The sequence below is a fragment of the Sceloporus occidentalis genome, unplaced genomic scaffold (assembly GCF_023333645.1).
Source record: "Sceloporus occidentalis isolate IW3139 unplaced genomic scaffold, rSceOcc1.0.p SCAF_1, whole genome shotgun sequence".
NCBI lineage: Eukaryota > Metazoa > Chordata > Lepidosauria > Squamata > Phrynosomatidae > Sceloporus > Sceloporus occidentalis.
The window spans coordinates 224,664,511-224,680,500 of record NW_028316981.1 but is presented as its reverse complement, the minus strand read 5'-3'; the positions used below and the strand labels follow the sequence as shown (position 1 = coordinate 224,680,500).

The 15,990-nt window shown below is 42.9% G+C and overlaps 1 protein-coding gene across 1 annotated transcript in view; it reads right to left on the bottom strand.

Moving 5' to 3' along the window:
• Nucleotides 1-241: 241 nt before the first annotated feature.
• The window catches only part of LOC149323558 (sodium/potassium-transporting ATPase subunit alpha-1), a 33,557-nt gene continuing 17,808 nt past the window's right edge, over nt 242-15,990 (bottom strand). Inside the window, exons 2-23 of the mRNA XM_089489258.1 lie at nt 14,608-14,715; nt 13,577-13,636; nt 12,702-12,905; nt 12,365-12,478; nt 12,089-12,223; nt 11,556-11,673; nt 10,609-10,877; nt 10,260-10,458; nt 9,387-9,496; nt 7,936-8,070; nt 7,503-7,695; nt 7,014-7,189; nt 5,891-6,027; nt 5,337-5,487; nt 4,457-4,625; nt 3,886-4,040; nt 3,497-3,620; nt 2,181-2,326; nt 1,926-2,056; nt 1,563-1,664; nt 1,250-1,341; nt 242-533 (exon numbers count right to left, since the gene is read on the bottom strand). Of these exons, the coding sequence (XP_089345384.1) occupies nt 505-533; nt 1,250-1,341; nt 1,563-1,664; nt 1,926-2,056; nt 2,181-2,326; nt 3,497-3,620; nt 3,886-4,040; nt 4,457-4,625; nt 5,337-5,487; nt 5,891-6,027; nt 7,014-7,189; nt 7,503-7,695; nt 7,936-8,070; nt 9,387-9,496; nt 10,260-10,458; nt 10,609-10,877; nt 11,556-11,673; nt 12,089-12,223; nt 12,365-12,478; nt 12,702-12,905; nt 13,577-13,636; nt 14,608-14,715 (3,057 nt within the window). The 3' untranslated portion in view covers nt 242-504. The remainder of the gene's footprint in view (nt 534-1,249; nt 1,342-1,562; nt 1,665-1,925; nt 2,057-2,180; nt 2,327-3,496; nt 3,621-3,885; nt 4,041-4,456; nt 4,626-5,336; nt 5,488-5,890; nt 6,028-7,013; nt 7,190-7,502; nt 7,696-7,935; nt 8,071-9,386; nt 9,497-10,259; nt 10,459-10,608; nt 10,878-11,555; nt 11,674-12,088; nt 12,224-12,364; nt 12,479-12,701; nt 12,906-13,576; nt 13,637-14,607; nt 14,716-15,990) is intronic.

The following is a 15,990-nucleotide window of genomic DNA, read 5'->3' as shown; positions in this document are numbered from 1 at the left end:
GGAGACAGGATTTGCTGTCAGCCAAAATGTTAGGACATGGGCCTGATTTTTTTTTTTTTTTTTTGGGGGGGGGGAGTAGTGTTCACTCATCACAGTTTATGTCATCTGGCTTGCAGAAGGGGTGCATTCATTTTCCCCAACTCCAAACCAACCAACCAACCAGGATGCTGCTGCGTAGCAGATTCCTGCTCCATGGGCACACAGCATAGCATTCCAAGTGACAGCACTCAAAGACACAAAGTCCTCTTATAATCCACCTTTATTTGTAAAAGTCCAGATAGAAAATCTTGGGGTTTTTTTCTTAAAAACAAAACAAAAAGGCACATTTAAAACCATCCCTACCCTGGACTACATATAATAGGCACTCCCTTCCTCTCCACTGCCTGTTTCCTTTCTTCTCTCTCTGCTTGCTTCTGCCCTATAAGGGCTCCATCTCCTTGCTCTCCAGAAGTCCACAGCAGAGAAGGGTCAAGGAAGTGCAACTGAGGCTGTTCCAGCAGTACTTTAGTAGTATGTTTCCTTTTCCACCCAGCCTGAATGGAGGAAGGAGTGGGGAAAAGAGTGAGAGAGAGAAAATATACATCAGCCTGAGTTTCCTACTTCTCCCAAGGTTTCAATTACTGCATTGCAAAAGTTGGAGAACGTGCCAACACTCCTGACAACCACTGGGTCCATGGGCACTCCACAGGTATTCAGAACTCTTTTGAGCAGTACAACATATTTCTCCTCTCCATTTTTGGAATTTTAGTTTAATATTGCTTTATCATCTATATGTTTTGATTATATGTATTTGTCAGTTTGCTTTATGTTACGTTGTATTGTTCTTTTTGTATTCTATCTGGATTTGTTTTACAATTGGGTGGCATAGTTTTACTGTATTACTCTTTCTTCGTGTGTGTGTGTGTGTGTGTGTGTGTGTGTGTGTGTGCACTGTACACTGTGCAGCAGACTGTAAAGACTGCACACCTTTGGCAGGGCTTTCTTTTTAATTTGCAAAGTGCCTTATACACTGAGGATACTATATACATAAATGATGATGATGATAGATGGTGGTGGTGATGATGACCAATCAACCAAAGATGTTCAGTTATGCTGAAATACACCGGTGCTTCCTGTGGACATGCTCACTATGGGAAAGCTCCCACAGTATAAGTAATAATGGCCAAGAATAAATAGGAATAAACTCTTCTAGAACATGGCCACATAGCCCAAAAACCCCACAAAAAACAACGAACAGCAGACATCTTACCTCCCGGGCTGCGTCTGATGATAAGTTTTCGTACTTCATCATATACAAAGATGAGGAGAGAGTAAGGGAAGGCACAGAACCACCATGTTGGTCTGCAAGGGAGGAAACACAGTTGTTGTAAACAATGGCATAAATGGGGTTCAGAGAGGGCCGCCCAAACCAAATATTATCAATGTACAATTTAAGATAAGCCCAAAGCCACTTTTTATATCAACTCATTCAAGAAATTAAGAGTGGCAAAGGTTATGCCAGATTGGCCGCAGCAGTAGTGGGAAAGGTGAAAGCTCAAAGGTCAATGGGATTCGTTACTTACTTGAGAGGATACATCCTCAAGGCAACATCCATACCAGGGCAGTAAGAGAGGAAAGCAGCCAAGGCAGTCTCTTCAAAGAGACCAAAAATCAGGATCTTGTTCCTGGGGAAGCACATTTTAAAAAAAAGGTCAGTGCAGGAGGAGACAATTTTTTTCTCAATAATTACTCTGTGTGGAAGCTAGTACAAACTACTAGGCTTCCTTAGCTTTCAACTTGTTTTACTCAGGTTGATATCAAAATGTTTTTTCTTCCACAAGAAATCTAATGCATATTGCTCTTGGCTTCTCATTTTGAGCAATTCTGGGTCTCATTGGGGGATGCGGTGGGGGGAGAGGGAAAAGAATTGTGAGCTGGCTACTCACTTCATTCCTTGTTGGAAGACAGAGTTTCTTCTGGTCTTGCAAATAACCAAATCTGCCCATTGCACCACCACAATGCTGACAAAGAAGGCTGTATGGCAAGTGAATTCCACAATTTTTCTTTGTTCGTATGTCTGATGGATTAAAAAGCAGGAGGGGTGTTGTTTAGAATTCTTGCTTCTTCTGTTCATTATTGAATACAAAATCACCAGGAATGTGAGTAATGTGCCTTATCTTTTGGGCTGCTGGGACACTCACCCATTGCTGTCCATAGCTGTCTTCCACATCGTTAACCCATCGGTCATCCCATATCACTCTAATGCCCAACAAGGAGGATGGCAAGAAGCCATTCTCTGCAAGGATCACAAAGTAGGTGAAGAAGCCTCCCAAAGCTTGGATCATTCCTGGACAGAGGGTGGGGGGGAGTGTCAATTAGGCAGATGAGCAATGCTAGAAGATAATCTATGAATAAAGTACACCCACACTGACCCTTTACTTTTCTAAGAGCCCGAGGGCACATCTGTGCATAGTCACTGTCTCCAAGCTGACTATCACTGGAGCCATGCTTTCTCCGTCATGGTCTGGCTGTGTAAAAAGAGATCAAGGCCCAGATATCTGCTATTTCCCTTCCCCCCTCTCTTCTGCACTCTCCTGGTATCCTTCAGTACAGGGTGGGATACACATATTAAGAAATTCTTCTACTCTGTTGGTCAAAAGGCAGCAGGGCTTTGGGTAGATCAAAGACAATGAGCCCAAGTTCTGGCTGGACCCAATACAGAGGCCATTGTGTCTATTAAGCCTGGCACTGTGTGCAAGGACTGGGAGCTACTCTCTAGGTTTCAGACAGGAGTCATTCTTAGCTATACCTGGGCCAAGAAGCTGCCACCTGCTAAATCTGGGTGGAGAAGCCTTTCCTCCCCACTGATTGCTGTCAACAGCCATTTGTGTAAACAGAAACTTTTTTTCCTAAGCCAAATAGCTTATTTGGGAGGTTGAAATGTTCTTGTGTGCTTTGTTGTGTACCTTCAAGTCATTTCTGACTTACGGCAACCCGAAGGCAAATTTTCTTTCCCTTTCTGGACTTTGTTTTTCCTTCCTCACGGGTTGAGAGTGTATGATTTGCACAGGGTACCTAGGCAGTTTCCATGGCTGAATGTGGATTTGAAACCTGATTTCCAGAGCTGTAGTCCAATGCTCAAACCACTACCCCATGCTGACCCTGTGTGTATGTGTTGGTTATATGGGGGTACATGGATATGTGGGTGGGTGAAGATTATTATGAACATATCCCAGGAATATGGCAGGACCTCAAAAGAGTCTCCAACCATTATACATGCAAAGCATGTACTCTGCTAATGTTTTTTAATGTCCGAAGGTAGGAAAATTACTTTTTGTAGTACAACTCTCAGAATAACCCTTCCAAACTGGTGGGCTGTGGTGTGTATTCTAAGACTTCAGTCCAAACATAAAACTTTTCCAGGCTCTGATTATATCCTTTCTCCATCTGCCCATAGTCATAAAACATCCACAGCCAGTCATCAAAGAGAGAGGACTAGTGTTGAGTAAGGACTTACCAATCTGACCATAAGCCATGCTGATCAGCCTTTCATTTACCAGTTTGTCTGTCTTGGGATTTCTGGGCTGTCTCTTCATGATGTCACTTTCTGCTTGTTCATATGCCAAAGAGATTGCGGGAACCTTTACAATGCAGGAGGAGAGGGAAAGAGAGATGGAACATCAGATACTGATTCAATGTTTTCCCATCTTGCACGAACCTTTATTATTCAGGGAGGATGGGAGAGAGAATGCATGTGAGAGTGAGTGCAAAGAAGGAAAATATGATGTTTTAAGACAAACATTCTAAAACACCCATGCAGTATAAATGTATGCCTCTGGCTACTGGGGATGGGGTTTTAGATAATGGTGAAAATAGATAAGGAGCCTGTGAGGTAGCCTTACTAACCATGTCAGTACCCAAGTCAATGCACAAGATAGTCACTGTCCCGAGTGGCAGGGGAATGTTGGCAATGATGAAGATGAGGAAAGGTGTGATCTCAGGAATGTTACTGGTCAAAGTGTAAGCAATTGACTTCTTCAGGTTATCAAAAATCAGGCGGCCTGAAAGAAAAGAGCCTTTTTTAATTAAAAGGGGTGGGGGGAAACATTGCTGTTATGTAAACACAGAACCCTAGGTATAAGTGACCAACCTCCACTAGCTAAACAAGCCCGCTACAGAACAAGATTCAGTTCACATGGATATGGAAAGGCAAAGAAATATCACCACAGTAGAACATACAATGGAAATCCAAAAAACTGGGGCTGGATATACTTTGTTGATTTTGTAGGAGCCAACAGTCATGTCCAAAGACTATGCAATGAGGCTTTCCACATTCATTTATGAAACACCCACCCACAGCCATACCCACAAGTTTTCAAGCCTCTTGAATCTGACATGGAAGAGATGGTATGACATAGAAGCATTCTATTCCATTGTGTGTAGGTCACTCTGGCTCTTCATGGCATTAATAACTCACCCTCTTCAACTCCAGTAACAATAGAAGCAAAGTTGTCATCCAACAGAATCATGTCAGCTGCTTGTTTGGAGACATCTGACCCAGCAATACCCATAGCAACACCAATATCTGCCTTCTTCAAAGCAGGGGAATCATTCACACCATCGCCTGTGACAGCTACAATAGCACCCTACAAAGAGGAAAGAACAAAGGGAAGAGCTTTCATTCTCAGGCTGGTTTATGTGAGTTATCTCAAGCACAGGCCATCTGCTAGCTTCAGGTCTCCCCTAGTTCATTGGACAACTTCTAATTTCCAGACATGGTGGTGTTACTCTCTGTTGGTAATGGGCCAAAGATCTCATTTAGGTCACATGATTTACAATCTGAAGTGCTGGATGAAATCCCCAGCATCTCAAGAAGTTCGGCTCTCATGTATCAGAAAATACTTCCAGCCAGAATAGATGTTGCCAGGCATGGTGAAAACTGAATTAGAGAGCATAAAGGCCCTTCATTTATAGTTGGAGAGCACTGACAAGACAGATCAAGTTCTAGTGGGGAACAGTGCAGAAAACAACAGTAGTAAAATAACCCAGGTGTCTACTGTATTGTAATTACAATGCTAAGTAAATACCACACATTTCCAATGGATAGAAATTGCAGGAATACAGAGGTTGTCTAAACACTGAGAAGAATTCTCAATATTCCTAGCTGTTTGGGACTATGGACCAGATTGACTTAGGATGCGGTGGGCTCTCCTTCATTGGAAGTATTGAAGCTGTACATTCCACGCTGCAGATTCTGGACTGAGAAATGAATAGCACTAGAAGCTCTTCAAAGACCTTTTATTGCTGCTGTAGAAAGTTAAAAGCACCACACTGCAGAGGTGAATTGTTCGGCTTACCTGTCGCTGGCAGCCTTCCACAATGATCAGCTTCTGCTGGGGAGATGTTCTGGCAAAAACTATTTCTGTATGGTGTGTTAGAATGTCATCTAGCTGCTCAGCAGTCATGTCCTTCAAGTCTGAGCCATGAATTACACATGCTTTGGCATCCCTGAAAGTTGAAATACAGCATACTCTGAACTTATTCATTAATTTACTCATTAATGTACGAGTAAATGTTACTCATTAATGCATGCATTAAGTTCAAGTGTGAGGTGAAGAAAAAACACAATTTAAACAATTCTTGCTCCAGTACAGCACGCCCGCGCTTTGCCGCTGTGTGCTGCAGGTGTGAGTCCCATTACTTCCAATGGGGCTCCAGCACACGCGGAATCCCCCTTACGCGGAGGGATCCAGAACGGATCCCTGCGTAAGGGGAGGGCGCACTGTACTGTCTACTAGTCCTCTTCACATCCTGCTGGTAAACTCCAGAACACAGAGGACAACTGACAGTTTCCTCCCACTCCCCAGGACAATCTCTATTGTCTGCATTGGACTGAAGTGCTGTTCAGTACCTGGGGTTCACCTGGCTAACAGGAATGTTAAGACGAAGTGCAATATCTTCTACAGTCTCATTGCCTTCAGAGATGATGCCAACTCCCTTGGCAATAGCTTTAGCTGTGATAGGATGGTCTCCTGTCACCATAATAACCTGCAAGGCAATACAAACCAACATCAGTCTGCAGAAGCAACAGCACAGACTAGCTAGAAATGTGTTTTTTCAAAATAGCCTTTTCTGAGATTTTGTGGGTTTTTCGGGCTATGTGGCTATGTTGTAGAACAGTTTCTTCCTGACGTTTCACCAGCATCTGTGGCTGGCATCTTTTCTTCTTTGCTCCTTTCATTTGTACCCTGTCTTTTTCCCAGACTGAGATTCACAGTGGCTTACAAAAGACAAAAATTTACAACAAAAACCCATAGAGTTAAAAATAGGTGAGATTAAACTAACAACAGAATTAAACTAATTTAAAATATTATTTATGAAAAATACTAAAAGCAGGAGAACATTTTAAAAAGCCCTCCTGTTGTTAACAATCAATTTCCAAAGGCTTTCTGGAACAGAAAGGTCTTACCCTGCCGCCAAAAAGACAGCAAGGAAGGAATCATCCTAATTTCTGAAGGGTAGGGTGGGAGTTCCAAAGTCTCAAAACAGCTACAGAGAAGGCCCTCTCTTGCATTCCCACCAAACATGACTGTGAAGGTGGTGGGGTAGGCATAAGAACGTCCACTGAAGATCTCAGAAGACCTCATCCAGGCTCACAGCGGAAGATATAGTCCTTCAAATGGCCTGTACCTGTGCCACTATGGCCAGAATCCTATCGGTTATTCTCCGGCAGATCCACTGGATCAATGGCTGATTGGCCAGTCAGCACATAGGTGTAAATCCCACTGGAAGAAGCAACAGGATTCAAGCCAAAGAGGCTGGTGCTGCTGTGGAGTATTCAAGAAGGACAAAAGCACTAGGAGCAATTGTTTTGATTGATCCCTTCTGCAATAGAAAGCAGTGTACCAATTTCCCTGGCATCCTTGTGTGTCCAGTCCTCAGAACACAGGTGGACCTTTACACACTTTGACACTGTGTTTATGAAAGTAAACTGTGTTAACATCTGGAAAAATCCTGTGAAGGAGCAATTTTACCTTTATTCCAGCACTTCTGCATTTGCCAACAGCATCAGGCACAGCAGCACGGGGAGGGTCAATCATAGAAATGAGCCCAACAAAACAGAGATTCTCTACTGGGAAGTTCACTTCATCTGTGTCAAACTGGAAGTCTTCAGGGAACTGCTCATCTGGCAGGGCCAGGTGGCAAAATCCTGCAAAAAAACCAGTTCAAACGGTTTTATATGCCAGTGTACTCTTACGGAGCAGGAGATCACCAGGCCTATTCCTCTTGGTGCCTAGAAGCCATTTGGGAAATTATTATTAGGCAGCCAAATCTAGGCTGCCTCTGTAGTATTATGAGGTTACAATTTGGCCCTGCTAATATTTTGTTTGACAGGCCATGTAAGGCTACAGAACCCGTCACGCACTGTCCCAGTTAGCCCTTTACAAGCACCTCAAGTGTTTGATTCTACGAACACAGGAAAGCAAATCTACTACTGTAAGACAGAACTAAATCCACCTTACCCAATACTCTCTCCCCAAGGCCTCCCAATTCAAGGTACGCATTCTGAAATGCATCTTTGGCCTCTTCATCTAAGGGCTGTTCTTTCCCATGGATCAGGATTGTGCTGCAACGGTCCAGGATCCTCTCTGGGGCTCCTTTCATTACAAGCAGGTATCGTGATTCTGATGGGTTTGCATTCTTGTGGATTGACAGCTGTGTTTTTGTAACAGAATTTTAAAAAAAAACAAAACAAAACAGTGTGTCACTGGGTTTGGAGCGCACTCTTTAAGTTTAATACACACAATCTTCAAACCTCTGACACAAAAAACTGAACTCCAACTGATGTCATACAACCACACTTGGTTGGCTAAATATAAGACTAATCTATCTCCCAAAGATGCTGTGTTTACGAGAAGCTACTTGTTTTTGTGAGACATGGCAGATGATTCTTACTTGGTACTTGTTGGTAGAGTTGAACGGTATCTCCACCACCTTGGCATTCTTCTCCCTCATCTCCTTGACAGACCCACAGCAGAGTTCAATGCATTTTAGGAGTGCAGATTCAGAGGCATCTCCTGCCACCGCTCTCTAGCAAACAAACACAACAGCTCTCAGTGAATTTATGAAAGCTTTTAAAGGCTATCCTATCAATAAATATCATTCATGTGCAAGACTCATTCCTCATATAATATGCTAAATCCCCATCAAGACTTCCCACTCAAAAACAAGTGAGAAGTGGTTTAAAGATAAGCATATATTCTGTGGCAAACCAAGACTCGATCTAAAATTGGCCTGTGCTTTGTTAGCTTGCATGTGCTTCCACATGGCTTTCTTGCAAGGATGTTCAATTTGTTCCGCTGACAAAGAGCATCTATACTTAAAGATGCATAATTTCCAATCCACTAAGCTTTATGCAGCCTAGCAACCATATAAAGTTGCTGACCACAGACTTGATAAACTTCCTAGCTTTGTTGCTTGTTTAGGACAGGCAGTTCATCAAGCACCTTATAAACTACAAATACATGGCCAGTGAACTGTTTTCAGCTCAGTGGGCACAAGTCCTGCACACCTGCTCAAATCACACTTGGACACTTTTACAACTGGCATAAACATGTATGTAGCTTTATTGGCATTTCTACCATGTTCTGTCTGCGTAGGAATCAGCACATCCCTTCATCCGTTTGCTTTTCTGCTATGAAGGCTCTCTTAATCCCAACCCCAATACAGTCCTCCCTCTGTTTTTGCGGGAGATCCGTTCTGGATCCCCTCACCCTGCCATGACAATGCAAAAATGCACATATTCAAGCCCTACTGCCTTGAAAGGAGGCACGCTCCTGCAGGGGCATGCCACAGGCACGTGCCTCATTTTAACTCCCTCCGTTCACCACCCTGCAAATAATCAAGGGGCATGTATCCTAAGTCTGCGAGAACAGAAGGAAGACTATACTAGAATACTGTCAAAAATTTTTCACTGACAACTTGTGAATAAGGAATGGATGTTATTTGGTCCTCCAGCACTGGAGATATAGCCAGGTGCCTTCTCTGCCATCCATAGAATCTTGCTATTCCTCAAGATTCCTTCGTTTTCATGATTTCTCCTTCACCAGCGGATAGCCAAGGGGTTTGGAGGCAGAAAATTTGCTCCCTTTGGAACCTTGTTGGGATGTGCAGACACACACATCCATACCCCTTTCTCTCCAAGATAGCTCCCCCCCCCAAAAAAAATAAATTGCTTAGCACTTTTTTAAAAAAATGGTTCCCCCCCTAAAAAAAATTTTTTTGTGTGTGCGTGCGCGCCTCAAAATTAACTCTGGGGACTACTTTTGGCAGCTACCTCTGGCCTTGAAAATAAAGGCAGGACATGATAGACAAATGAGCAGCAGCAACAAGAGACTGACACTCACCTTCAGGATGGGAACATTTTCTTGGTTAGCCTGAAACACTGCCCGGTTGCAAAGTCCTGCGACCCTGGATAAAGCGGACCAAGTAGCAGATGTCTTGTCAAAAGAAGCACCTTGGAGGAGGAAGCAGGAAACAGGGCCCCATTTAGCTCCATTCCCAAAATCAGTCCCAGATCCATCCACTTATCTCCACTTCCCCTTGTATGACACTAAACATGAATTCATATCCACCAAGACTGTGTAGAACATTTTCTTAAATCCTTTGAACGGTGGTAATTACGGGCTGCACAATACATGCTGCCAGACCCAGGTTCACTCCTGATCCACATCACTCAATGAAGCAGCAACTGCTGTCCCTGCTTCAGGCTTTCTGGGAATATTAAGAAGAGCAATTTCTGAACAGCAGCTAGTTTTTGTATTTTCAAAGAAACTGTGGTCATGCTTCTGTGTACATGTTGGGACAATCCAAGATCTTCCGCACCAGGCCCAAACACTCAGTCTGCAAACAGCCTTCTCGGTCACCACTGTAAGATGCTTATTTACAAATAAAAGAAAGATCTTCACCATGCATTTCACCAGCAACAACTCTCTCTTCACCACTACTAAATATCCTACTCTTATGCAGGGGCTCCCAGGGATATTATATTTAAGGAACTGATCCACTCTAGTCTTATTTAACTTCAACAATACTACAGCTTCAGATGTTCCCACACCATTTTTTCAGGAAGCTTCTGAAAAATGTCTTTTCCTTGACTGCACTGGATATTATGCAATACATTGCAGATCCTATTAATACTTCAGATAATGTTAGCTTACATATTTTGGCCATGAGCAGATGGTAGTGCCTATCTCTGACAGGAAGGACAGGCAACTTACCACTCTGGTTTTCTGTAGTGTCAGCCTCATGGATCTGGTTATCAAACCACATGTGAGCCACGGTCATCCGGTTCTGAGTCAGGGTACCCGTTTTGTCAGAGCAAATTGTAGATGTGGAGCCGAGGGTTTCTACAGCTTCCAAATTCTTCACAAGACAATTCTTACGAGCCATGCGCTTGGCTGTGAGCGTCAGACAAACCTACAGAATGACGAAGAGATGGATGTGTGTATGCACTGTGGTCCTGTCTCCTCAATCTTTTGTTGAAAGGAGATAAAATTTGCTTTTGAAAAGCATGGACCAGCAGTTGCTGAAAGCTGCTCATCCAACAAATAGTCACTCTCAACTTACTGTGACTGTAGCAAGCAGACCCTCGGGCACATTGGCCACAATGATGCCAATAAGGAAGATAACAGCCTCCAGCCAAGTGTATTCAAGGATCAGTGAAAGGATGAAGAAGGAAACACCAAGGAATACAGCTACACCAGTAATTATGTGGATGAAGTGCTCAATCTCTTTGGAAATGGGTGTCTGTCCCCCTTCCAGTCCAGAGGCCAATGTGGCAATGCGGCCCATTACAGTACGATCACCAGTGTTAATGACTACACCACGGGCAGTACCTGGAGACAATGATCAAGAGCACAGTTAAATCACATATTTATGTGAACCACTATCTTAGTTGTGGTACTGCACTTCACTGCTTGACAGGTTCCTTCCTGTCAAGCAGATCAAAAGATGCTGCAACTCCAACCAGGTGGCACACTGATTTTCACCCCATCTTCATTTTCTGATCATCTACCACATACTTGCTTTTTCTTCTCTGGAGATAAGCTGCCCACTATCCATGTCTGTTCGTCTGCCCCCCGCCCCCATCCCAGCAAAGATTCCTTTCTAGCACAAGAACTATCAAGCCAGCACATTTGGGTGGCAAGATTTTCCAGGTGTCTGACAAGCTCATCACAAAGCAAGTATAGCCAAACAAATGGCAGGAACTACTACAGCAAGATTCGGGTTTATACTCTAGTTTTGGCTTAGGCCTGGTTGGAATTAAGTTCTCCAAACTACCAAGCATCTCTGCCTGAATGCCCTCTTTGTTCAGAGAGAGAACGCAGACACAAGCAATTGCATGTTGTTTTTGTTGGGAACAACAGTAACCTGCCAGCTTTAGTATGCTGACAGAAAAGCTACCCTGCTGGCAAGAGCTCCCCTCATTCACCCTTGGCCCTTGCTATTCATCATTTTGAAGCTCCTTTGGCTCAGTTGATCAAACAGTGTAAAACCACTTTTTCTCTTTTTACCTTCAACACAATTGGTAGAGAAAAAAGCAATATTCCTCGTCTCTAGTGGGTTCTCATTTGTGAAGTCTGGTGACCTTGTTTGAGGCTCTGATTCACCCGTGAGAGAAGAGTTATCCACCTGCATGAAAAAACATGTCAGAGGAAGATATCACAAAAGGTTGCAACAGGAGTGGGCACCTGCACTGGTCCCTCAGAAGATCTTGGAGGGCTACACCCCACCATAACAAATCAAAAAGTTTTGTGACAAGGGGAAACTGATCCAGGAGTTAACTTCCTGGTTGGTTCCCATAAGAAGAAAAGGCCTCCCTCCCCTGGGCCTAAAATGGCTGAAAAAGGCAAAATTAAGCCCCAAAATTGACCCAGACATTTTTCTTTAAAAGCAAACAAACAAACCAATTTGGACTCTGGGAGCCATATTGGGCGCATGTGGTCTTCCTGCCAGACTTTCCCTACCCTGGGTTACAAGAAGGAAATAAACCTAAGGTAGGCATAATTCTACAGGTGCATTTTAGCCTCTTCAGTACTGCACATACCTTACAACCGTGTGCTGAAATGATCCTGAGATCTGCTGGAATTCTGTCTCCTCCCTTCACCTCCACTAAATCTCCAACAACCACCCCTTCAGCATTGATGCTCAACTTCTCTCCATTTCGGACCACCAGAGCTTGCTGCAACAAAGAAGAGGAACTTTCAAATGGCACTCAACAACACCTGAGCATTTGATAAGCTCCTTTTACCCACTTGATACTGGTTCTCTATCACCATACAGAACAGCAGCAGAGGAAATTGAACATGCTGTCCTTACATACCTGAGGTACCATATTTTTGAAGGATTCCATGATCTTTGAACTTTTTGCTTCTTGGTAGTACGAGAAGCAACCAGTTATGATGACAACAGCAGCCAGCACGATACCAAGATACAACTAGAAGATACAAATGCAAAACTTAGATCAGTTTAAGTGAGAAGTGTTTTAAATGACAGACACAGTGTCATAAGATCAACGGTAAGCATACAATCCTAAGACTTGATTGTACAGTGGGAAAGTGTTCCCTTTTGAACTGGGCTATACACGTTAGACACATCAGAACCACTATCTAGATTAATACCACATCCATTTCTCCCATCAACACTATGTATTTACTCACATTGTCTTTGTTTGCTTCCTCCTCTGTTGCAGCTTGAATACCATATGCCAAAAAACAAAGAATTGCTCCAATCCACAGGAGAAGGGCAAAGCCCCCAAACAACTGCCGGCAGAATTTGACCCATTCTGGGGTTGTGGGAGGAGGAGTGAGAGCATTGGGGCCATCACGAGCCAAGATCTCTGCAGCACGGGCAGGAGTCAGGCCCTAAAAATCAGAAAAGGGAAGAGAAAATTCAACATATACTATAATGCCCAAGATCAATTACACCTGTGCTGCACTCAGGAGGGACCATCCTCAAAGCTAAGAAAGCGAGGCTGTTTTGGTAGGCACCTCAAAACGCCAATTCTTCTGTTACTGATCTACTCTACAAAGTCATTTTATTTAAATTAACTTCCTTATTAGTAATAATTTGTTGTACTTCTATATTTTGCTTGTGCTGGTCTATGATCGTAATAAAGATGAACAGAACTATATTTTACAAATGAGCATATGTGTTTTCAAAAAGTCTTGTTGAGTGGAAATGTCTTTTTGATTTAAAAGTTGATAAAAGTTGGAGTCCTTTAATCAAGCCTGCATTACATTATCTTTTTTTAGGTATGCAACTGCTCTGGCCCATGTAGGATAAAAGTCCATGGTTATATATTCACTAAGAGCAGAAATGGCAAACTGGCATTTCACAGCAAGGCATGTACCCTGGCCAAAACCAAGGAGCAACTTTTTAGCAGGATGGTGGTGTTGTGAGGTGTGGTGTGGGGGGGTTGTGCTGGCTCCTTCCCCAAGGGTAGATGAACTGTTAAGAAAATAAGGACACTCTAGCAGTTTTTTTGCTCTTTCAAAGCCAAAGTGAAACTGTCCCATACAGATGGACACATTACCCGGCTGAGGTCTGTTCCATATTTCCGATGAAGTTCATCAAGGCTGAGTTTGTGATCATCCTGCAAAGTAGAAAAAGATAAATGTAACAAGATCCAGACACTGAAAAGTGTCGTCAATAATCACAATGAGGTTCAATAGCAAAATTAAGCTGAAGAGGTTTTCATCACTGATAAGGAAACTTAAAATTTGTAAAAACTCCTAAGATCAGCCAATCTTAGGAGTTTAGCCAAACAATAGCTTCATCTACTGCATCTTGTTTGAACATGTACACTTACTGTACACAGCTTTACAGAATCAACAGGTACATATACCCTTCTTTCTACCTGAGACCCTGGGACTGCATAACTTCCAAAAACCCACAGAAGTCCATGTCTCAAGCAGCTACTACTCAGTCAGTGGTCCATATGCAGATGACTGAGCTTTGAATCTTGAATCTTAATTTTGCTTTATGCTCACTAGATAGACTTGAGTAAGTCACTTTCTCTCACCTTCAGCTGTAAATTACTTTGCAGGTTTATTACAAGGAGAACATGATAACATAAGTGAGGAACTCATGGCTATTCTACATGAACAATAATACTTAGATTTTATATTATTATATACACAAGAAGGCTTCCTTGTTGTCCATTTTAGGCTACTCTCAACAGAAGATTACCCCTTCCACACACCCATCCTGATGTCAACACAACTGCCATAGATTTAAAAAAAAAAAAGGAAAGGAAAAAAAAAACAGATAGAAAGTACAATTGGCAAAGAGTACAATCTGCCCGCGCCATCTGCAGGCTTGCCATCCGCAGACTTGAGCTCACGCAGACAGCAAGCCCCAGTGGACAAAATGGGCATGGGAGCGCGCTGCCATAGGAATCCATAGGATTCCAGCATAAGCAGTTTTTCCCATACGTGAGGGAGTTTGGAACGGAGCCCTGCATATAGGAAGGGCCCACTGTAATGAAAGGCTAAAATTTAGGCCAGTGTCTTAAAGTTCATAAGCCAACTTCCTCCCCTTCTCTCTTAGGCAAAGAGTTCTTACCAGTGAAACTTCCTTCTTCAGTTCTTCCATATCCTTCTCTTTCTTCCCCTTTTTCGTCTTGGGTCCATGCTCGTTTGTAGCAGCTGGCTCATACTTGTCACGCCCAGTCTACAAAAAACAAAAACAAAAACAGACAAGATGAGGAGATGCCTTGCACTGAATCAGGCCGCTGGTCCATCCAGTTCAGTACCATGCAGAGCCAAAACACATGCTCTGCTTTACAGCCATGACATCCTCCATCAGACAGAGATCTGGTAAGAACTCTGGAAATGATCCTTCTGGGACACTGGGATCCCTTCAAACTCTAAGGCCTATTAAACACAGCAGGATTTATCTCTGTATAAACATGCACAAAAGGGGACTATAATTATCACAATGCACAAGACCAGGTCCTCAAGTATTCTTTTCATCAGCCATTCTCAGTGGTGCAACATATCTGCTTGATCCACAAATGACTTAAAGGAAAATACAATCTAGGTTCAAAACCCACTGCAGAAATAATCCGGTTTGAGACTGCTTTAACTGCCTTGGCTCAATGCTAGGGAATTTTGGGAGATGTAGTTTTGTGAGACATTTAGCCTTCTCTGTCAGAGAGCTCTAGTGCCACAATAAATTACAGTTTCCAGGGTTCCCTAGCATTGAATCGGGGCAAATGGGATTATTTCTGCAGTGTGTTCTGGACTCAAGTGCCATTTAAACATTAAAAACCCAACATACATCCCATCCCATTCCCAACAAGGGTAACAACCAAAGATTCCAGCTAAACCTGACTGAATTAAAGGAAGTGTCAGAAAAGTCTCCCTCCATGTATATTATTTGCCAAAGGGAGGAAAGTCCACTGCAAGTCCACAGGATCAATGCTTAATAGGTCACCCACACATAGTCTGGTCCTGAACTCCTGAGGAACTCCCACCAGCCCCCAGCAGCTGATATGCCCATTGGGTCCATCATTCTCTGGCTGCAATCCAAAGGAATTATTTAGATTTATACAAGTGATCTCCATATGTACACAAAACAGGTCATTTAGAAACAGACATTCTACATGCCTAATCTTTGTAAGACTGTGGTGGTTTCTAAGGAAATTCCATAAAAGTCTTATCACAAGATTAGACTAAGGGAGCTACTTTGTGGAACAGTTGTCTTGTTCTCAGTGTTTTAGCTTTATAAACTGGACTGTGGAAGAAGGGGAAAACCCTGAATTATACCATTTGGTTTTTTGTAGTCTGTTTCCCTTTCTAAAGTTATTATAATAAGAGACCCACCCCCACTCTTCTTCAGATAGCTATTAGCAAAACAGCACATAAAGATCTTTGCAGAATTGCTATGAATTTCATCAAGTGAGAACTGGGGTTATTCAGAGAATTTAGCAGCAGGACTAACTCT